The 24,611-nt window shown below is 33.1% G+C and overlaps 1 protein-coding gene across 1 annotated transcript; it reads right to left on the bottom strand.

The window, feature by feature from the left end:
• Nucleotides 1–12,153: 12,153 nt before the first annotated feature.
• On the bottom strand, nt 12,154–23,296 carry LOC108374620 (locomotion-related protein Hikaru genki-like). Its single transcript, XM_017630600.1, has 4 exons — nt 22,918–23,296; nt 20,161–20,643; nt 14,511–14,693; nt 12,154–12,703 (listed from the first exon to the last, which is right to left on the bottom strand). Exons 1-4 carry the CDS (start codon nt 23,294–23,296, stop codon nt 12,492–12,494), a joined length of 1,257 nt encoding a protein of 418 aa, XP_017486089.1. The 3' UTR covers nt 12,154–12,491.
• Nucleotides 23,297–24,611: the final 1,315 nt, after the last annotated feature.

Raw genomic sequence — 24,611 nt, 5'->3', positions numbered from 1 at the left:
AAAAAAAAAAAATATCGCCATACACTCCTTATTTTAAAGTACTTTTACAACGCAATTTCGAGCCAAAATTTTGTTTTGTCAAACCTGAGGATCGCTTTTTTAAACTTTTCGGTGACGCCTACATTCGGCGATAAACGTTTTTTTTTTTAAGTACAACTGGCATAATAAAAATATTTACTTCTTTAGTGATTTTTGGCGATCTTTAATTAACTGATGTTAGTGTGGTTACTGAGATCTGAACTGGGTAATTAGGAGTCACTGGACTTTTCAACAAAAAAAAAAAAACATGTCTCCTCAAGAATATATATCGACTGCAAATGCAGAAAATATGACGAAAAATTTAAAAAGGCGGAAAAAAAATCCAAATTGCCCAAAAATACTTTAGACTCACTTTAGATACGGTCTAATGTACATACATTAGTGCGGGTATTTTTTTTTTACTATGCGCGTATAGCATAGGAATATTCTACGTGTAATTCTAAGCCCATTTGCCGAAGAAATCATGGATCTAAAATCAATTTAGAGTTTGTTAAACTGCGAAAATTGGTTTCGAAGAAAATCTGAAAATGTTCACAGTTGTGCACTCCAGTGGAAGTTTTAAGAAAAGGATAAGTGCAGAAATGGATTACTCATCTAAAAAACCCCTTATAGCATGTTTTTATACAAAATCTAAGCACTTCTTTACGACACTGACACATAAAATACTTCTGTGCTATAAGTTGCCTTTACACTTACATTTTACGGTTGAATTGCCATTTACACTGCCCGATTTTGGTTGAATGAAAAAATCGTCTCGTCTCGTCGTTGGAATCAGAAACGGATCAAAAGCGCTTCAAATTAGCTGGCCATATTATTAAAAATTTTGTTTCCCACTTTACTATTTCTTTCTTCAACTGAAAAGTATATAAAATGCTCAAAAATTGTTTTAACAATTGATTACTATACATTAGACTGCATCCCTCCCCATACAAAAAAAAAAACGGTACTGTTTTTCCAAGGGGAATTATAAAATCTATTATATTTTAAGACGTTCACCAAAATATTACCGAAAAATATTAAGATTTAAGTGAGCTGGACCGATTTGAAAATACCTCAAAAAATGGAGTTTTTTATGAATAAAAATAGTTTCTTAAAGATGTTTTTTGAAAAAATCCCCTTAAATGACAAAACGGGTCAAGCTTAAAAAATTTACATAAAAATATTAAAAAAAATAAAACAAAAATTTAACGGAATCGTAACAATGAGATTTTGTATGCTGTTTTTTAATTTTTTTCAAATATTGATATAAGAAAAATTTGAATAACTGAACCTAAACTCTTCCGATTTAGACTTGTGAGGTATCATTGGAGAGGTATTTTCTCACCCTTTTTCTTTCTTTGCTAATAAGCTCATTCAAAGGATGAAAGAGAAAGGTAGGATGAACGAACATCATTCAAAGTTGAATCAAGATGAGTTGGTATTTGAAAAAAAAAATATAAAAATTGGGATACGAACGACTTTTTTGCACACAAATAAAAAGAGTGGGAAAATACCTTTCTACCGAGATCCCATAAGTCTAAATCAGTATATAAATAGTTTTGGCCCAGTTATTTAAGTTTTTCGTAAATCAATCTTTGAAACAAGTAAAAAAACAGCATCAAAAATTTCATTATTACGAAAATTCCGTTGAAAAGAATTTTAAATATTTTTATGCAGATTTTTTAAGCCGAATCTGTTTTGTCATCTGAGGGGACTTTTTTCAAAAAGTTCTTTAAGAAACTATTTTTATTCATAAAAAACTCCATTTTTGGAGGGATTTTCAAATCGGTCCAGATCACTTAAATCTTAATATTTTTCCGAAATATTTTGGTGGACGTCTTAAAATATAATAAATTGTGTAATCGCGGCGGAAAAACCGCAACTATTTTTGGTGATGCAGTCTACTATACATATGTATATTCTTTAAGCTACCAAACTTTTATCAATAAGTAATTGTTATGAAATATGGCACGATAAAACACTATGTCTTATATGTGTATTTAAAATTATATATATAAACGTCGTAAAATCGAACCGTGTAAATGCAGCTATACGCGCATATTCGAAAAAATCTTCCATTCAAATTGACCCGCCCTAGCATACATACATTTACATTCGTTTTATTGTGTGTGTGTGAGCCCGTAAAAGTGTGAAATTTCTCAACCCCTTCGTTTGGCATTAAACCTGAAATGCTGGCTGCCCTTTGGGTGCGTGTGCCAGTTTAGTTAATTGTTTATGTGAGCTTCGCGTGCTTCGCAAAATGTTTTACTTGAAATTATGACAGACATAAAGTACGACAGCGAAACCATTAGTCCTCGACCTTTGCGTAAAAAGTATATTAATGCCATATGCTGTTGTTGAGAAATACTAAATCAAATAAACGTTGGGTTTTATTAAGAAATGTGTGTTGACTTACATTTGCGTTGAGAATACCTACATACATACATACATACATACATACATACATATACATACATTTCGCTCGCTAAAAGAACGTTTATTATATCCGAAGCTCGTAAACTTGAATGAGCTAAAGCGTTGGCCTACCCGTTCGACGATTTCGAACAACTTATGCAATCGGCGCACTATGGGCCAGGAAACGATCAAAACTAGCCAAAATTCAAAATATTTTATTATATTTTAAAAATTCGTAAATGGCGCTCAGTGGTCGGAGAGGAAATGTTTTACGCGAAAAAGGCATATTTGGAAACTGTAATAAATTAACAGAAAAAAGTAGTACAACTAAGTAGTGAGTAAGGTGGAGTAGGATCTTCAGTTTTATTAAAATTTTGTTTTTATGAAAAACAGACTTCTTCCTGATCTAAGCGGAAATAAAGCTCAAATACAGTAATTTTTAATTTAAAGTATTTTTAGGCCACATTTATATAAAAAACTGTATTCACATGCTCAAGTTTTCTAGTTATCTGGAACTTGCCATTATCTCCTTTTATAAATACTAGGAGTGCCAGTTACTGTCGAAGTTCGACCGTTTTTCTAGTCTTTAAGACCCTTGAAGATGTTTTATCACTTAGCACCTCGTTTACCTTATAAGGTTCAAAACTATTTACCGGAAAAATCTCTTGCTTTGGCACTAAAACGTGACTACAATTTTGTATATCGCTACCTAAAGGCGAAAAGGTGCCAAGTCCACTTTTTTTCAAAATTTAGTTTTAAATGCAGATTAGAGATAATGCTAAACTACATCGATTTTTCGTCTCTCCTGAATGATTCAAAAAAATGGACTTGTCTTCTTTTCACCTTTTAGTAAGGATATTTTTGAAGGTCTTTGGCAGGACTGGGAATTAACCCAATGCATTTCAGTTTGGCTGACTTCCAAAATGTATCAATGCAATGTTNTAAAAAAATGGACTTGTCTTCTTTTCACCTTTTAGTAAGGATATTTTTGAAGGTCTTTGGCAGGACTGGGAATTAGCCCAATGCATTTCAGTTTGGCTGACTTCCAAAATGTATCAATGCAATGTTTGGAAACTGTTATACTGCGGTATTCAAACTGTTTATATATGCAGAGTTGCGACACGTTGCAACCATATATATTGCATATTTTAAATATTCAATATAGCAATGAACAATTTTTCTGAATTTTCCATTTTTAAATCACCAATGGTAACCAATAACAACAACGCATCAACTTTGTTTCTGATGCGCTGATTGCTCTAGCGATGCGTTTCGATAACTTTTCGGATGCGTTTTGGAAAAGAACACGTTGTCAATATTTTGTAGTTCGGCGTTATGGAACATTATACTTTGTACGTATGCAAAGCAATTGACGTTTGGAAGTCAGCCTTTGTCTACAAATTTCGATAATGTAATACATATCGATAATTCAATGGATTAGTAAAACTCGATAACTAGACTAAATTCCATTTTTGCCTGTAAATATCGATAACTGCGTGTTTTGAGGGCTCGGTAAATATCGATAAGTCAAAAATGTATATATCTCGATATAAATCGCTAACTCGATAGCTCGGGTAATTATGATAGCTCCATATTTTTCGAAAGCTATCGACAAATTTCTATAACTCGTTACACTCTGGTAACACGATGAAATTGGGTAAGCAGTGATAAGTGGACAAACTTACATAACCTTGAAATTTCGATAGCTCGATATATTTTAAAAGTTCCAGAAACTTCGATTCGATAAATCAACAAGTTTCAATAAATCAATAAATATCGATAACTCGATAAATTTAAAGAACTCGGTGCATTACGATAAATTTCCATAACTTAATAAATTTCATTAACTTGACAAATTTCGATAATCCCATAAATTTTTACAGCTCGATAACTTTGCGTAAACTTCGAAAACTTATTTTCTGTGTCTATAAATTTCGAAATCTCAATTAGTACTGAACAATCTGAATAGTTCGATACGTTGCGATAACTCAATAAACACGGATAACTCGATAAATTTCGATAACTATAAACTTCGATAACTAAATTTTTTATGACAGCATTTATATGGATTCCTATCGAAAAATTCCAGTGAACTTTCTTACCCTTTCAGTTAGGCTAATTCTTATGTAGTATTTCTCATTGTTTTCATTTTCGTCTTTATCTTTAATTTTGCCTTCACTTTTTTATCTTAGTCGTTGTCATTTATTTCTTCATCATCATCATCATTTCAAATACGAAGTAAAATAAAAAAAGGAACAGTCCAGCGCCTTCGTCTTGGTCTGCAGGCTGTATCGGAGATACAGCCGCTATATTTAAACGTAGAATACGTGGTATGGTTAAGAGCATATCCAAGTCAAAAACGAAATCACACACTAAGAAAAAAAGGGTTTTTCCAAAATTTTACAAATTTACATACTTCTAAGTGAAAAGANACATTTGCAATAACAACTATATACAAATACGGAAATTTTTAAACAACAATTTTGGCCGTAATTTTAAACTAATTTTGAAAACTCTCCTCATCTACAGAAAATTACCTTTCCAATTGTGTTCTTGGTTTTGAAATTAGTTAGATAGAATCGCAAACGAACGAAGACAAAATTTATGTTAGCGTATTAATATATAGAAGACTAGATCGCACTCACCCGCTTCGCTAGTGTATGAAATTTCTACGTGCTACATTAGGAGTAATTTATTTTAATTAAACTCAACATATTTAAAATATGCGAAAATTTCTTCGAAATATTTTCCTACTAAAACCCTATTAAATCCCTCTTGACGTCCATATTGTGATACATATTCCAATTATCAAATTCCTTTAATTCAAGAAGAACTTAATTTTTTAAACAGGTGGCAAAGTTCCAACATGTAGTTTAGAACTAAAACCCTTATCAAAAACCTTTCGATTGATACCCAATTGAAGTAATTCATTTAAATTAAATGAATTTAATTTTTAAACGGGTGGCAATGCATGTAAAACCCCTCAGTAATATTTTAAATGTTCAATCTGAAGGTTTCTTAGCAATTTTTCATTTGACACCCATATATTAATTTTTCAGATAATAACTAATTTAAATTTGGCTTTTCGAACAGGTGGCAACCCTTTCCGAAATACTTTCAAACTACAACTTTTTAGCCTCTTGCCATTCCCTTAATTCAAGTCGAATTTGATTTTTAAACAGGTGGCAGCCCTCCTCCAAGAGTATGGAATTGATTTCATGTACATATATGTATGTATCTAAACCAAGTTCCTGTACTCCATCAAAAATATTTTCTGAAATATGATATGCAATATGAAAATTCCATTTTATGGGAGGTGCCATGCCTCCTCGTATAATCGAGATTAAATCTATCCTATATTTTAAGTTGGGCTAAATGGCACCAGCGCACAAAATGTAATGGGAATGGGTTGAGTAGTTAAAGCGTGAAAGTGTAACAAATAAACAAACTCACTTTCAGGTTTATAATATTAGTAAGGATGTACATACTTACTTTACTAGTCGTGTCTTCAACTACTTCCGCTATCAATGAAATAAAACACTGAAAATTCTGTTTTCACTTTCCCTCAGATATGCACTTTATTTTCAATATGTATGCGTTTCTTTATAATTTTCATTTTCATTTTGTCTTTTCCCCTTACAATACAATTACATACATATTAATTATGTATATATTTTTAAATATGTATTTTGCCTTTAAATGATCACAAACTTTTGCATTACTTATTTGCATTTTCGCCACAATCGCTTACAATTTACTAACTTTCACTTAAATCTACATATATACGCCGCCTTAAATTTACAATACATACACCACTTTTTTTTTACCTTAGCTAGTGGTTTTACATATTCTACATAAATACATACAAACATATGTAGCATTTAGTACTTTTTGATATTTGCACAAAGGAAAACAAATATTCTATTCTATGCTGTTGAAAATTTAAGTTTTTATGTACTTGAAATATACAGCCTACTTACGAGTACAACAATTTAAAGCAATATTTGGAAGTTTTTGTTTTAACATACAGATATAATACATACATACATATATGTAATAATAATACTTTTAATTGCATTATTGAGTTGTTATTATTAAGTGGAAGTAATTAATTTTTAATTGGTAAATGGAAATTGTTTTTACTTTTCGAAATGGAATATAACTATAGAATGTAGTGTGTACTTATGTATGTAGATTAAATGTATGTATGTATACGTATAAGTGTAGAGAGAGTGTCCTACACACACAGCTTAGTAGGTTTCGAGTGCGTTGGTTGTTTACATTTATTTTACAGAGCAAATTATGTATTTACAAGTGGTTTTTTGAGCCAGGAGGCAAGTCATTTCATATTTGTTGCAAAAATAATGTTAAGAAATTAATGCGGTTTGAAAAATTTCTATACGTAACTAATAAAATCAGAGTCGGTTGTAGGAGTAATTGTGGAATTAACAAAGGAAAAAAACGTTTTAAGATCCGATAACTGGGATTTTGCAACCTTAAGACTGCTTTTAAAGTGTAAAAAAAAATTACGCATATGCCTAGAAATTTATGTTGGACATAAATTTCCGGTAATTTAAAAACTTACCACACATTTTTGGCCATTTGAAAATTTAATATAATTTTTAATAAATTTAAAAATTGCAAATGCTTTTTTGGACATTTGAAAAACCTGACATAAGCTATGGGCTTTGAAAACTGAACATAATTTTTGGTAATTTTAAAAACTGAACATGAGCTTTAGTAATATGAAAATTGAATATTAAATTCGGCCAATTTAAATCTGAACATCCTTTTTTAGCAATTTAAAGGCACACAAAATTTTGGTAAAATTAAAACTGCACACAAATTGTTGACAGTTTAAAAAGGCGACACACATTTTTAATGGCTAAAAAACTGGACATATGTATACTTAAAACCTAAAAGATGATATTAAAAATGTTTGTCCCGATACATATACACTCCTGAGTGTAAAATATGGACATTAAAAACTGAACAAAAATCTCGGTCATAAAAAAATTGGACATAACATGTTAGGAAACTAAGCGAACGCATAAATTTTTGCATATTTTTTATTTATTAATTTCAATACAACAACCATAGATTGTATTTAAAAGCTATAAGTCATTTTTGGAAATGTAAAAGCTGACCTTAAATTTTTGGCTAATCAAAAAAAAAAACCTAGACATAAATTTTGGACATTTAAAACTGAACATAATTTTTTGGTATTTTTAAAACCGAAAATGAACTTTTGGTGGACACAAATTTTTGATAGCTAAAAAGCTATACATGTATAATAAAAATGTGAAAAATGGACATTGAAACTATACATCCCAATATATATAAACGACTGAGTATAAAATTTGACCTTAAATTTTTGGGAATTTAAAAACTGGACAACAGTCTCGGTCATTTAACAATTTCACAAACAATTTTAGAAAACTGAAACCTTGGCATAAAATTTTGCTAATTTTAATGCTAGATTTTAATTTGTGGTAATTTAAAAACTGAAAATGAATTTTTTGTAATTTGAAAATTGGACATAAATTATTAATATTTAAAAATTTGGACAGAAACTCTGGTAGCCAACAAAAAGTAAACATAATTTTTGTTAATTTAAAAACTTAAAATAAATTCTTGGCAATTTATAAATTAAAAGTAAGTTTTTGGCCATTTCAAAACTGGACATAATAATAAATGTTTAAGTAAACAAAAGCCTGTATATAATACATTCGTAAAATGAAAACTGGACATTAATTTTTGATAATTTAAAAACTAAGAAGCAAAAAAGTTGGACATCGGAATTTTATGTCGCACGCCTGAGTGTAAAATTTTAATACTAATATTTAGCACTTTAAAAAGTGGACGTCGATTTTGGTCATTTAAAAAATGGGCATAGAGTTTTATTAATGTATAAATCATACATTAATTTTCGGCAACGTAAAACAGGACATACAATTTTGTCTTTTATTAGAAAAATATGAAATATGGGTAGTAAAAAGTGGACCTATTAAACTGAATTTATACATATATGTACAGTGCTTGAATGTGCAACAAATTATGTTCAATTTTCAAATTACCTAAAATATGCGGCCAGTTCTAAAATGAGTTAGATCTCGATTAAAATTGAGAAATATATAACCATAACAAGAATAGTGTTAATACAAATATACATATAAAAATATGTTTCATACATATACAATTTGCAAACACAAACGGCCGTATTAACAGCATTTTACATACATACCTACAGGGATTTTATGTTTTAAGTAATTATCTTCTAAATTACCTTTTTTATTCCATTTATATGCGATTTAATAAGTTGTAAATATATGTATGTATCCATCAATTATCCGGTTTGTTTAATATGTGAGTTTTGATATTTGTTTTTTTTTTTTTTAATGTCAACAACGCTTATACTAGTAAATATTTTTGTGTTTTGTATATGTATAGGTATGTATATTTGTTGGAACACTAAATCGTTTCTCTGCTAGAATTAACATTATGCTAACACTTTATAATCATTTGTCCTATATGCCTCGGAGCATATGACTTAATTTACATACAAATAGACACGAGAAAGTGTGATTCGAAATTTATTAAATTAATAATTGCTTTCATTTGGTGATTTGCAACAAATATTGAAATACATTAGTTAGTTACATACAATTCTTCTTTAACTTTTTACAATTCAAAATTTTGTTTATGTATACTAGTGTGTATATACCAGAAATATGTTTTAATTACTTACTACCCTGCAGGAAAAAATTGCCAAATGCAATAAATAATACTTCAACATTACCGGGAAATCATTTTGTGATTTTAGTAAATACTGTTCATTGCTCTACAAAATCCCCCCTAAATTCTGGCGGTATCTAAGGGTTATACTCGAAGCTTCCAGGCAATACTTTGGCAACCAAACCTTTGCTTATCGAGCACTGCGTAAATGCAAGAAAAAACAACCGAAAGTTTAAGAAAATTTATAAGATTCTAAATCCAAATCTTGTCTTATACAGGATCACTGCTGCGTTAAATACTCATCCCATTAAGTGAATTAAAAGGGTACTTAAGTTCGCTGCGAAATAGCTTTTTTTAATTGGCTCACATTTTTCGTTGACCTAATATCGAAACTAGAAGGTTAGTTGCGACTTTTGATACCTCATAGTTTTTAGAAACGGAATCGAGATCGACTTAGATGTTGAAAGTGATTTCCAGAGATCAGAAGGTTGAAATGCGCATGCATTTCACCAACCAATATGACAAATTGTTTTCGAGTCCATAAATACAATTGAAGATCTTTTTCTTGCCTGTTTTTCGGCGCTTTCGTTGCTTCTGAGACCATAGTCTGTGCTTTAAAAGTTGAAGTTTACCAGAACACTTCTTAATAACTTTTCGTTTGAATATTATCTTAAAAAATCCCGCTCGACTATATCAAAATATAATTCCAAACTATAACTGCGCATAGAAATACTTTATTTTTCTAATATTTACAGTAGAGCCGGTTGACAGGTCCATATATCATCCATCTTTGATTCGTACATACCAGGGATCAAGGCAAGAAACCCCGTTTGTCCCACCTCTTTATCTGGGATACTCAGCAGGAACCCCGGGCGACTTCAAACGTTGGTAATCACTCTTAAAAGGAATCTTTTAATGTAAGACAATGATCATGTCTGGTTTTATGAGCTTCAATAATTGAAAGTGCACTTGCATTTCAAGCAGCAGAAGGAAATATGTGAAATTTGCTGTCCTACTTACTAAAGCCTAGCAAAAAGCAAATGGTTTGGAGCCATAAAAAATATACTGAAAATAGTTATTATCAGTGTTTTTTTTAAGGTATTAGCAGGTCTTTCCTGCAGGGTATATATCTATATTATATCCCAGCAAACATTTGATTTGAAATCGAAGCACATTTTAAAATGATACTCATATGAAAGTTACTGTACTTATTTTACATAGCGTAGTATTAAGGTGGTCCTTAAAAATATCAATATCATGGGGCACCCCTTTAATTTTATTTTACGAAAATTAAACAAAATTAATTGTGGTCGCTACCAGGAATTGAAAAAATTTATAGTTATTTTGAATCGCAAAATTGCGATACACAATTGATTTCGACCAGCTATAACTCAGCTAGTTTATAAATTTATATGACCAAGTTTCAACAATATGTCAAATTATTAGGTTTCAAAACAAAATTTATGGAATTTTTGCGATTTACAAAAAAAAAAATAACTTTTCAAAATCTGGTGCTACTCATACAAATTTGTTTAACATTTTGAAATTTTCGTGGATGTCTTTATTTTGTACGCAGAACAAAATAAATGGGTGCATCCCATACACTATTTATATGTTGATATTTTAAGGACAACCCTAAAGAGTGTGCCCCTCTATATTGGACTAAATAGTTGATTTTCAAAACAATAATAATAGCCCATTTCCACCGATCATTAACTGCAGTTTACGCTTTATGTTAGTAAAATAATTATATCAAATTGACTTAAATGTATTTTAAAGCAGCGTTAACTCAATTACGCAAAAAAATATATATGTTCACATTGTTGCATAAATTACTTAATTTCGTGTGCTACACACATCTTAATTAAACAACTTATTGACCTCTACTTATCTGTGCTTATTAATAGAATGGGCCAGAAATTAAAGGTTGAAAAAGATACATATACATTTTTAATAAGAAACTTTCAGGAACATTCAGAAAAGTGCAGAAGGAAACCGCATTCTGTTGGTAATTGAATTTTTGCTAAGAAATTTTCATTGAAATATATGTATGAATAAGTTTAGCATAACCAAAAGGTCTTAGAGGAAATTTTCATTAGAAATTGAATTAAAAAAAACGTTGCGGAATTTAAAAAATTCGATGTGGAAATGAACTTAATGAAAATTAAAAAAAGTAGGGAAAGTCGAATTTCCACAATATCTAAATTATATAATTTAGGGACAACTCCGCCAGAAAAAGAGCGGTAGGTAACTGCTCTCCCGATTCCTTTGCAACCTAGGGAAATGGTAGTCTTATAGTATAACTGTACGTCCATACCTGCTATGGGCGCTCGCATACGAAGCATCGTAAGAGATATATCGCAGGTGTAGACCGTTCATCATAAATTTTTCTGCGATCAAATTTCGAATGCGAGAAAACTGACAGTTCGCATGCGAGCGCCCATGGCAGGTATAGACAGGCAGGTAAAAGAGGTTTGGAAATTTTTGTTTATAATAATGCCGGCTACGCCATCTTGAAAACCAGCGCAGTGTTTTATTTACAAATTAATATCTTCGAACCCAAAAATGGATTTTAATGAGAATTTCAGCTACAAACACGTTGTTTAAATTTATATTGCAATAAACAAAAATTTTAAAGTTTTTCAAAATGTTGACCAAATTATTTTTTCTTAAATTAAGTTTTGTCTAATTAAGCTACATTTTTAAATTTCTTAATTCTTAATTATAAATAGAGACTTTACTCAAATACTTCAAATTTGAGAAAAACATTTCAAAAGCTAAACCTATGTTTGCTGAGATAGATAGAATAAGGAAGTGTTTACATTTCAAGATCATTCTTATTCTGGTAAATGTGTAAGAGTGTGTGTGTGTGTGTGTAGCCGAAAATATGCCGTGTGATTGTGTGGGTGTGCATCGTATTTGACCCAACCATTTTACCTTAAGGTACACTACTGCAACAAAATACGATGTGTGTGCGTATGTGTACTGTTGTTTTATTCGCCAACATTTGTTGTTATTTTTTTGTTTTTTTTTTATCGCTTTTTCTACATACAAATCTGAAATTATGACCATAAATATTTGTTGTGGTTGTTGTTGTTGTTGCTGTTTTGCCTATATAGTCCGACTTTTATACGCTTCATTTAACTGCATACTCATACATACATATGTACGTATTATCTACATTTGATGTACATAGATATGCGCTGCTAATACCGTAGCCAATTTTCTTCTTGTTGTTGTTGTTGTTTTTATTCACGCTGATATTGTAGTTGCGTGGACTCATCAGATGATTCCGGCATCATCATGTCCGCCATTTTGATTAGCTACACTTCCTCATAGCTGCGACATTTGGGCACCGGACCGGACCAATTACCATCCGGTTGACATTTCGGACGTTCGGGCGGACCATTCTCACTGTACTGCACAAAGCCTGGACGACATTGAACGCTCAGGTAATCGCCGGAATCATAATTGAATTTGAGCGGCGCTATTAGACCATTTGGTGGATCGCCGGGGTAGGGACATTGTGATTGACCTACCAGAACAGCAGACGAGTGGTGTGGAGTGCACGGAGTAGTGAAGAAGCGGCAGCAGGGATGCGAGGGAAAAACAGAAAGAGATACATAGATGCGTATGTATGTACATATATGCTATGTAGATGTGGTTTGTATGAAATTGATTACTAGATGATACTGATGTTCTTATTGGACAAACTTAAAGGCTTGTAAGTTTATACATTAGGCTGTATCGCTCTTCATGCAAGAAATCTGAACTATTTCTCCATCGATATTTTAATATTTTTTTTTGCATTTTTTTTTTTTGACTTGCGGAGAAATATTTAAAATCTACGTGAGCTGAACCGATTTGTTGTTAAAAATATTTTTGTCAAAAGTTCACCTCAGACGATAGAAGAGTTTTAGCTTTGCATAAGAATGTTTCCAAATTTTATTAAAGGAATCAAAAAAATAAGATTTTTCGAAATATTTTGAAATTAGGCCAGCTCACTTTAAATCTTTATATTTCTCCGAAATATTTTGGCGGAAATTTTATAATATAAGAAATTTTATAATACCGCAACGGAAAAACCGCAACTTTTTTTGACGAGGCATCCTAATATACTTATCCATAAGTACGTACTCACACATGCCTGCGCGTAAGGTAAGCCTCATTTATTTGGCTCATAAATGGTTATCGATTCTTTGATTGATTGATTAACATTTAAAAATGGTAGGAAAGCAATTGCAGTTGGAAATTGTAAATTACCAATTTCCCTTTCATCATGTCTTCGCTTGTACTCGTCGCTTTTTACCGTTACAAAAATCCTACACACATATCTATTCGGGCCAATACTCTTGAGCCACTGAGCTTGGTTTAAACATTTTTTAGCAGCCGCTGATATTTTTTTGGTTGTTAAATTTTTGCATTTTACTTCTGCCAATTATTTCGGCACACAAACATATACACACACACGCACACATAACGCCAGCATTGCTTTGCATGTGTACTTTAAAGCTAATGGAAAGTTTGTGTGCGTGTGTGTGCGTGTATATGGGTGGGTGTGTGTTTGTGTGTGTATGAGAGGAGTGTAAGCCTCAGCGCGACTTTAATATTTTCAATTTAATACAAATACCATTACATCTTGCAATTTTCTGCCACATACACACCGTGTCATAATAATAGCTGCACCACATATTGACAAATTTTAATTGTTTTTAATTTTAGTTGTTTTTAAAATAAAAATTTAGTTTATTCCTTGACAAAAGCCGTAAAAACTTTGTGGAATATTAAAAAAAAATTCAAAAAACTTTTGTAAAAATGTTTTAATTCGGTTTCGTAGAAAGATTTTAGGTATGCGGTTTTGTAGCGAATTCAATTTTAGTATAATAAAGTGCAAGTTTGAAGCAGTTAGGATATACCGTTGATTTTTGGCAATTTTGTTTTTTTTTGTTGATGGTGTTGCTCAGTTTCTTGCATAAAATGATATATCGTCGAACAAAAAAATTGCCAAAAATCGACGGCACATCCTAGCTACTCTAAACTTGCACTTTGCTACACTAAAATTGAATGGGCTACAAAACTGTATACCAAAAAATCTTCTAAGTAATCTTACATTTTTTTTAATATTGCACAAAGTTTGAAACTTGGATTTATATCCTTTTGTTGAAGAAAAAACTATATTTTAATAACAAATAACTTGAATTAAGTAATTAAAAAAAAAACAAAAATTATTTAAAACCTCTCAATATGTGGTGCGCTTATAATTATGCCACGAAGTGTTTAGTATAATAATTCACATAAAATAAATAACTTTTTTTACTCGTATGTAGTTGGTTATTACTTACAAAATGGTGGCGAATGCGACCAGAGTCCAGTCTCTGTGCATATGATGCTTGGCTCGCCGATCAGCGTGTGTCCCTCGTTGCAGCTGAATGTGACCAAAGCGCCGACAGTGAGACGACGCTGATTTAAATTGGTACCACCGATTCGTCCATTTAGCGGCGCCACCGGCGTCGAACATTGGATGGCTGTTTTATTATAAATTTTTCATGCGCGTGATATTTCAGTTGGATGAGGTAGATGGTGTGTGTGTGTGCATGGTGGGGGTTGACGTTCATATGCACGACAGAGAGAGAGAGAGAGCGAGAGATTGAGAGAGGGGGAGCGTGAGCAAAGCGAGAAGAAAGAAGAGCAGATGGCGATGATACAGTGAAATATGTTGCAATTCGAAAACACCAAATGTATGTAACAGTGGGAGAAAAAAGTGATATGTAGCACACGTATACTGCGAACAAAAAAAAAAACTAACTGAAGACGACAAAAAATTTAACCTATAGGGTGGTTCAAGGGTATTGCAGATCTTTGAAAGAAATTATTTGTGATATGTTAATGTTGTTTTTTGTTGAATTTTTTTTTCATACAATTGGTACAGGCGTAGGCAAATTTAGTGAATTTTTTACGAGCAACGCACAGTTGAATAAGGCACAAAAGTGACCCGCACGTTTTATGAAAATAGTAATGCAGCAAGAAAAGCATTTCGCGTATTGCGTGATTTGCAATGGGGCACATAACACCTTGGCGTATACGTTACCGAGCAAAACTGCCGCATTTGGGTACTGAAAGTCTATGTGATTGAAAACAATAAAAACAAAAATTTCACTCACAGCGAGTTTCTGTGTTTGGTGTGGTTTTTGGGCTGGCGAATTCATCGGACCGTACTTCTTCGAAAATGATGTCGGTAACGCTGTTACGGTGAACATTGTCGTGAAATGATGAATGACAAACTTTTTATGACCTGAATTAGATGAAATGGGCTCGGACAATATGTTGTTTCAAACGGACGGTGTCACATGCCACACAGCGCTAGGGAAGGCATAAATAGTCGACTTCGACTTTCGACCAAAATCGACTTTTTACTTCTGAAAGGCGAATTTTAGTGATCGACTTTCAGTTTATGGAGTTTTCACTTCGACTCTCGACTTTTTTAAGTTATTTGCAGCTGCGTCTCTTACATTAAAACTTTTCTTCCGGTAAATCTCCGGTAAATTCCGGTAAAAATCCGGTAAAAGGAACGCGCCTTCTTCTGTATATGAAATTATTGCATATTGTTAGTCCGTTGTCTCCACAATCTTCAGTTAATAATGAGGTAATATGTATATACATAGCTGTTTACTTTAATAATTTCACGCAAGAAAGTTTTTCTCAATTTAATAAGTTTATGCAATTCTCTACATACAGTCTTTGGTTCGAATTTGACCAATACGTAACAAAATGTTAAACACCGATCAAGACGTTTCTGGTGGAATTCCAGTGGAGATGCAACATTAGCCGTGTGGATAATCCCAATCCACTAGCTGTCCGGGCTACTTTAAAGGGGGGAATATGCCCATGTTTATAAGGTGGCAATTAATTTTCTATCAATACTCGCCACCTCTGTTCCATCGGAAAGGCAACATTTTCAAAAAGTGGTCCATAGTTACTAAATCTCGAGATTTTTTAAGGACATTTTTAGAATTTTTTTTAGTGAAAATTAAAAAATTTCTTATTTTTTTTTTTAATATCAACTTTTAGAAACCCTCACAAACAACATTTTCATGCTGTATAACTGGAACATTTTTTTAAATGTTTTTTAAAACCTTTAGTGTCTCTGTTTGGGGGTTTTTTTTACTAAATTTCAGATTTTTCTAAAAACCACTTGTAAGTCATGATATTTTTGGCGTATTCTAACCCTTATATTTATATCTAATATATGAGTTAAATGCAGAGTATCTATGCTTAATACATTTTTTTATTAAAAAGTCGATTTTTCTTCGTCGGCCGGTGGACTTTTAAAGTCGACTCCATAGAGTCGATCGAAAAGTCGTAAGTAAACATTCTAAGTAATAAACTCGAACAACCCTACACAGCGTATGGAACAATGACCCTTTTACGAATCTCTCACAAAGCTGAATAATGAAATCATACGTGTAATAAATGATATACAGCCGAACCATGCCAAAAAGTGACAATTTTGAAAATTTTTGGGAAATTCTGATATTGCATTCTGTGCGGCCAGAGAAGCCGTAGTGGGTATTCAACATATCAGTACATATTGTGTTTCATACATACATAATTGAAGAAAAAAAATTCGAAAAATTTTGGTGTGTTTTATTTTATTTATAAAAAAATCTACCGTCCTACTGTAGCACCCTATACACTTGCCTAGTGCATTAAAAAAAAAATAAAAAAATAAATTAAAAACACTAAAAAAGCAACAAACAGCACGCAAAACAATTAAGTAAATCAAAAAAAAAAAATGAAGAACATACAACTACTGCCCGCGTAGTGTAAAGTGAAAATGTGGGACGAGAAAAATGCGTTCTTTTTTTGATTTGTTTTTGCCGCCGTCCAACTTTCAACACTGCTGACGTTCACGCTGGTTCTTTCTTGCCGCACAGCACGGCTTGCGTTGCCTGTTTGAGTTGTCAATAAAGAATTCAATTATTCGTGTACTTTACAAGTTGCTGGCTGACAACGCCAACAGCAGCAGTCCCTACTTGAACGTGGAATCTTTTGGTTGCGTTGGTAAGTATTCAGTAATCCTATGTCGATAAAAGCGTGCGTGTGTGTGGGCATTCATTTTTTCCTGCCAATGACTTGCTACTTTTCGTTCTCACTGCTCAAATAGAGTGCCCAGATTGTGGCAGTTGTAACTGATGATTTCGTAGTTTCTGTGCTACCGTTATACTAATTAAGGTAACTACACCACTATGTGACGTTTTCACAGTTGGGTTTTAAAATTTAACTGCCCATCGAATATATTTTTCAGAACAAAATTTGTGTTTAAAGGGCGGTTGCATTTAAAAGCTACACTTCCGACAAAAAGTATTGATCCAGAGAATTTTTCACAAAATATGCAACATTTTTTATTAAATTTTTTTCCGCGATTATTTTTTTTTTTAAACACCGTTCATACTACTACAAAAGACATACAAATCTGATTTCTAAACTTTGTGCAAACCAAAGGTAAATTCAATAAATTTCAACTTTTTGATCCGATTTTTTGATTATGCAGTTTTGTAGCTCATTAAATTTTAGTATAATAAAGTGCAACTTTGAAGGACTTTTCGTTGATTTTTGGTAATTTTTTCAATCATTTTATTAAAAAAAAAATCTAAAATACTTTGTATGGAAAAATAGCGAAAAACCTTCAACAAAATATCTCACACATGCATTTTTTTAGTTTGAATGAGCTACAAAACTGCATTCTGAAAATAACTCTAAAAAATCTGACTAAAATATTGAAAATTTGCGTGGAAATTTGCTGAATTTTTATCGAGCTTTGCACAAAGTTAAAAATAAGTGTTCTTAAGTGTTTTGTTGTAGTATTAACCATATTTTTATAAAAAAACTAGCGGAAACAAATTTAAATAAAAATTGTTGCATATGTTGTCAAAAATTCTCTGGGCAAATGCTTTTGACCGTGAGTGTACTTAGGAAATCCTGCCTTATTTGTGTTCTAAATATCTAAATTTGCACAAAAGTGTTACTGAATCTTCGGCTTACTTATGGATGATTTTGGTAAGATATGAAAGATATTCGCCTGGACCAAACGTAGGGTGTAAGGTAAACGTTTTAATGGGTTGAAATTATCTCCAATACGGGGACTGACACTGCTACAGAAAAAGTACCCATGCGTCAAACGTCAGCGACTTACAGCTGTTCAGCATCTCAGTGTTCGACCATCCAGATCTTGTGCCGTGTGACTTTTATGTGTTTTTACTGATTAAAGTTCTTAGCTGTCGGTATGGGTAAAATTTGTGTTAACCTAATCGAAAATTTTTTACCGCTTCTTGTGCAATCCAAGAGAAAATCTGCAATCGCTTCTTTTGTGTACAAATGAATATTTCAGGCCTAGTTCAGAACTGTTTCAGGACCATTTAGGGACTTGTTGGGGACAATTTCGGGGCGGTTTCGGGTCTAGTTCACGACTAAATATTTGAGGACGATTTTGGGACTTCATCTGGACCATTTCGGGGCTAGTTCTGGACTATTTCAGAAACATTTCCAACCTAGTTCGGGATTATTCTAGGACTAGTTTAGGACCATTTCGAGATTATTGCAGGACCATTTTGAGGCTAGTTTGCGATCATTTGGAGACAAATAAGGGATCATTTCTGGACCATTTCAAGACTTGTTTCAGATCATTTCGGGACAAGTTCACGACTTTTTCGATCATTCAGGATTATTTCAAGATAATATCAGGAGCTGTGCAAGACCATTTCGAAGCTATTTCAGGACTAGTTCTGGCTCATTTCGAGACCAGTTCAGAACTATTTTGGGACTATTTTGGGAAGATTCGGGACTAACTCACTGAGGACACTCGCAACTACATACATGCAGTTGCTGCAAACGAAAGTATAGAACTTTTCATACGCGGCCTCCGAACTTAACATGGCCTAGCCTTACTTTGCTTATCCCTGGCATCAGGAGAATTATTGATGAACACAAACCCTTTTAGCGAACTAGAAGGATTTTTGTAACTGCCACTGGATCCGATGGAAAATATAAACTATCACGTGGCATTATGTTCCTTACTGCCTGATCTGCCGAGGAAGGACATGAACTTTTGAGTTAGACCTTATGCAAGTTTCGAAGCGAACTTTATTAACCCAAACCATAAATAGTATTCGAAGTCAGCTTCATACAATAAAACGACGGAGAGAAAAATGGTACTGGGCCGGGCCAAAGTCAGGGCTGAAAACTTGTAATAAATAACCAAGCTCTTGCAGGGCTTCTTCGAGCTTCTAGTTCGGAAGCGATATCTTGTGAAAAATTATCCCGGCTTACCTACTTACAGAACCTGTTTCCTCTTTTAATATGCCAAAGAAATGGAGTGAGGGCCACAGGAAAGACTAGCCCCAATATTTTGGTAATCACTTCCTCTTAATTTAGCGACCCATGAGTCTATAGATGACACGCTGCCTTACTTTACAAACTTTTCAACAGCACAAAGTCAATTTTTACTGGGTGCCGAAACCGAGTGGTATTCTGGGAAATGAGACAGCCGATGAGTGCGCGAGAAAGGTATAGGATTAATGCCCATCAAATCATGAGTATAGAGATTATTTCTTACTTATTCGTATATCCCGTTAGATCTATTTATGTAGTACGAAATGTTGAAATGATATGAATATTTTACGCTCTAAGTATGTAAATATTTAAGTTTTAGAAAATTCGCTAAAGCAGAACTTTTGCACTACCAAGTATTACTAGCAATGATTGTCGTCTAAAAATTGAATCCATTAGTGTACACTACTTCTAGTACATCTCTACATTACCATATTTTGTGGCGCGAAATTTGAAGCTTCTTTTGTTGGAATAAATAAAAGCAAAATTAAATTATGCAAAACATATCAATTTAAAAGAATTTCTTCACATACCTTTCTTTTTATAAATATTTGAACAAAAATTTATTTCGTGTGCTTCAGTAGTGTCCTTATTCAAATTACTCACCTTTGCAACGCGGTACTGGGCCACTCCACACGCCCGTCGGCTCACAGTCCAGTCTCGGCGGGCCGGTCAGCTTAAAGCCCCACTGGCATTTGAACATCGCCCGCCCCCACGCCGACGTATTCAACTCGACCAAACTCAAATGGGGATCGTCCAATGCCAAACGGGGACACTGCACAGCCTGACAAGTGGGCGGCGGCGATGACCAATTACCCGAGGCTAAGCACGTTGCATTCGCAATACCATCGATGCGATAACCTGGAGGGCAGCGATACATGGCGCGCTGTCCGAGCTTATTACCCTCCAAGCGTAGCGTGAGCGGCGACACCGGTTCTGGTAGCTGCGGACATGTCGAGGTGGCCACAACGATTGCAATGCTATTGGTCAAGCCGCGCGGTGAAGTGCACGTAAATGTGCCGGAATCACTGTTTTGTATGTCCTTAATTGTTAGGCGATAGCGTAGATTTTTATCTTCGTGTGACCAACCTGAAATTTAGTAATGAGTGTAATAGATAATGTTAGTGCGAAAGAGTCAGATACAAGAGAAGGGGAGAGCGATACTCTATATGTAATTGAAATAAGTTAAGAGAATTTTTTTCACGAAAAAGGAAGGGAAATGGGGAATCAATGGGCCTCATGCATAAAATATGAGGTTTTAAGCTCCGACTCGATTTTCAGTGCAAATTCCTGAGCCTGAGCTCACTCCTTCAGTGCAAAAATTGATTCTGAGCTTAGGCTCACTTTTTATGCATGAGGCCCAATATCTTAAAAACGGCAAAATGCGTATATTTAAAATTCAAAACTTTCCTCCTTATACAAAATTACTTCTAAAGCTTTATAGTTAATAACTATGTTTTTTTAGAAACAGTCAATTAAAAAAAAAAACTTAAATATTACAATAAAATTTAATATTCTGAGCGAGTTAAAAGATATTTTGGACTTTTAGGAAATATTATGCTATAACTGAACTATAAAGCTAAGTTTAAATGTAACGTACTTAAGAAAGTAAACGAAGTTTCCGAATAAAATTGAAAAATGTCTCGAAAAGATTCGTAATGTTTCACACAAATGTCGAAAAGTCCAAAAAAAAAATATATAAAAGTTATGAACTATCTCGAAAAATAAATCCGAAAATTTATAAAACAATTACAAACATGATAAGAAAATTCCCGAAAAATCGCGAAAAATTCAAACAGAATATGTAAAGCCTCCAAATTCATCCCAAATATTCCGAAGCTTAAGTAATCTAACCATTCGAAAAAATCAGAAAGAAACAAAATTGAAAACATCCGAAAAATCTTGAAAAACATCTGGAAGTTACGAAAAATCCAGAAATAGTTCGAAGCAACCCCGAAACAAATCCGAAATAAATGAAATTTTTCCAGGAATTCCCGAATGAAGAGCCAAATATAATTCAAAGAATATAGCAAAAAGTTTCCGAAAAATGCCTTAAAGTCCAAAGATACCTAAAAGTTCCGAATGATCTCAAGATTAATCTCGATAAGGAAATATTATGAATGAAATAATCTTTTATAAATCATAAAGTTAAGGTTTAAATGTAGAATCGGGAAGTCTCCAAAATAAACTTGGAAAATCAGAAAATCCAGATAAGTCCACAAAACACCTAAAAGGTTTTAAATATCCCGAAATAAATCCGAAATATCTTAAAATAAATCTGAATAGTTCCGAAAAAATATTTATCAAAAATTTAATTTCCAGTTTTAAATGCATCTGCCGTTGAATACGAAAGTGCCCGAAAAGGTCCAAATAGCATTTGAAAAAATCAGGAATATTCCGAAAAAATTCAAAAAATCTCGAAGAGTCTGAAAACTAATCTAGCAGTTGCGAGTGTTTTCGAAATAACTATGAAAAATCGTGAAATAAATCCGAAAAGTTTCAGAGTTATATTTTTATTGGATCGAAATTATCGAACAAAATTCGCAAAACCTGTCAAATATCTTAGTATGTATTCACCTACATAATCCCGATAATGCTCAAAAAATCCGAAAAATCTGGAGAACTCTGAAAAAATCGGAATGTACCGAAAAACATATACGAAAACCTCCGAAAAAATTACGAAATGCTTTAAATAAATTCGAAACATTCCTAAAAAATATAGAAAAGTCACAAAAAACAGAAAAACCATTTGTTTTTTTTTATCATTGTCTTAAAACTAGACACGATTTTATTGGGATTTCTTGCTCAAAATATTAAAAGTCCAAATTTTAGGAAACTTGTGTCTGTATGCTGTAAAATATTAAGAATATATATCCCGGGACAAAAGATGGTACATCAACATTTTTTCCAGTTTTGACTACTTTGCTTTTGCTTTTTTTAAGGTTCACTAATTTTTTATGAAAGTTCAGCTTCTTATCCAACAAAAACCATATAATTCCAGATTTCAAACTTTGTACAAAAATTTTAAAAATTGCACAAACTTTTCATATCAATTCCGAGAATTTCTAAATTAATTTTTGGTATGCAGTTTTATAGCTTATTAAATTGGAGTATAATAAAGTGACAGTTTAAAGTTTCTAAAAAATCGCATTAATTTTTGATTACATTTTTTTTTTTTTGAAATTACTTCGTATGGAAGAATATGCGTGATACCGCCAGCAAAAAAATTATCAAAAATCAACGCGATTTTTTTGTGGTGCCAAATTTTTTCACATCTGGCAACACGGATTGTAACACATGCAGAAAAACAAATGCCACCACCAATTATGTATGTCTAATTAATTGACCTTTTTTTGTACCTACCAGTTGCATATTGCTGGTACCAGCTGGTCCAAGTCCACTCGGGTATACCACGCACACGTGGATACATGCAATCCAAAAGAATTGTGCTCTGCGGTAATACGGCCATAACGCCCGATGGTTCAAATGCGCCAGAGCCATTGAAGACTTTGATCCGAATAGAGGGTGCACTATCGTCGGAGAAATTGGTCAGCAAGGTGGTGGGCACACAGGACGGCATACGCGGTGCCCACAAACCGTTCGAGCAGAGCACGCGCGATTCGCCAAGTAGTTTGTACATGCCTAGATCTTTGCAGCGTGCCTGCAATGAGTGTCCATGTGGCAAGTCCCAGCCGACATTCTGAGTGTCAGATGGACAGATGGACAGATGGACAAATTGCATATTTATATATATATATTTTTTTAACAAGATGTAACGTCAAATGTATTTATAGAGAGAAAGAGTGTACGTTTGATTATTTTATCATTACATCAATTGAAAGGAGTTAGCATAATTGTAAACAGGTGCAAAAAGGCAGATAGAGAGGAAGAAAAAATAGAGGGAGAGAGAGAGAGAGACACACAAGCAAAGTTACAAATTACAAAGAGCAAGTCGTAATGACAACAGTGTAACACAATGTATAGGAGTGAAAGAGTGGCGTGTGGCAGAAAGATAGATATATGTTTTTTCCGAGAAAAAATGTCTGTTAGTTGCTTGTTTTGAATTGGGTGGGCACTAACTTATTTAGAACTTAAATGCATTATCAAGTTGTAAAAGTGAATGATCATAATATGGTATGTACATCATTGGGGTGCTTTTTGGCGCGACATTTTTTTTTTTTTACTCCAACCTCGAAGTTTTGTGGGAAGTATCTACCTAAAAAAGATTCCCTGAAAATTTTAGCTCAGGTGAAATTTTCATGGATTATTGATCTATATTGTAGAAATTGTTGCTCAACTTCAAAGCCCAATATCTTAAAAAAATATCGATGTTAGCGATTTAGTGTTCCGGAACTATTCTGTCATTGAAGTTTTGTAGCTCTCGTTATTTACGAGATAGGCGCAAAAAAAATAGAATTTCATGAAAAAATTGAGTTTAGTGACCCGTACTACTTCGCTGGTGGGCGTTAGGGTTACGCCGCAATGAACACTTTTGTAGAGCATTCTGAAGAAACGCAACGAAATATTTCCCATAAAATTTCGAGGAGGGAGTGAAAAAAAATTGTCGTGAAAAAAGCACCCGAATGTATACATAAATCAGTGGCTGGTAAACAAAGAGCCGTGTAATATTTTGGTGCGCGAGTAGAAAAATATTAATCCCTTGGTCCGTTGAACAGATTAATGCTCTTGGCCTCTTTCCTGCTCATTGTAGTTTGGTTATATGTATATGTGTGGAAGAGAGAGCGAGAGAGACAGAGTCAGTGAGAAAGCGTGAGAGTGAGAAATAGAGCGACTTATTGCGCTCCTTCAATAAACTTTTGTCGTTCGATCACTGATTTGGATAACTAATTACGAGTATAAGTAAATGCGTGTAAGCGATATGAAGAAGTCTTCAATCACCATTAGCGACCCCATTGAATGTATGTAAATGAGTTTAGAATGCGAATTTGAAAAAAGTGCATATTCTGTGAGTGAAGTGCTTTGTGAATGGCATTAAAAAGGGTACTCAGCTATCCGATACATTTGTCCAAATGCAAGAACTACATATGTACATAAGT

Source organism: Rhagoletis zephyria, unplaced genomic scaffold (assembly GCF_001687245.7).
Source record: "Rhagoletis zephyria isolate East Lansing unplaced genomic scaffold, Rhagoletis_zephyria_1.1 Rzeph_scaffold_07918, whole genome shotgun sequence".
Classification (NCBI taxonomy): Eukaryota; Metazoa; Arthropoda; class Insecta; order Diptera; family Tephritidae; genus Rhagoletis; species Rhagoletis zephyria.
This window is presented reverse-complemented; position numbering and strand designations above follow the sequence as displayed.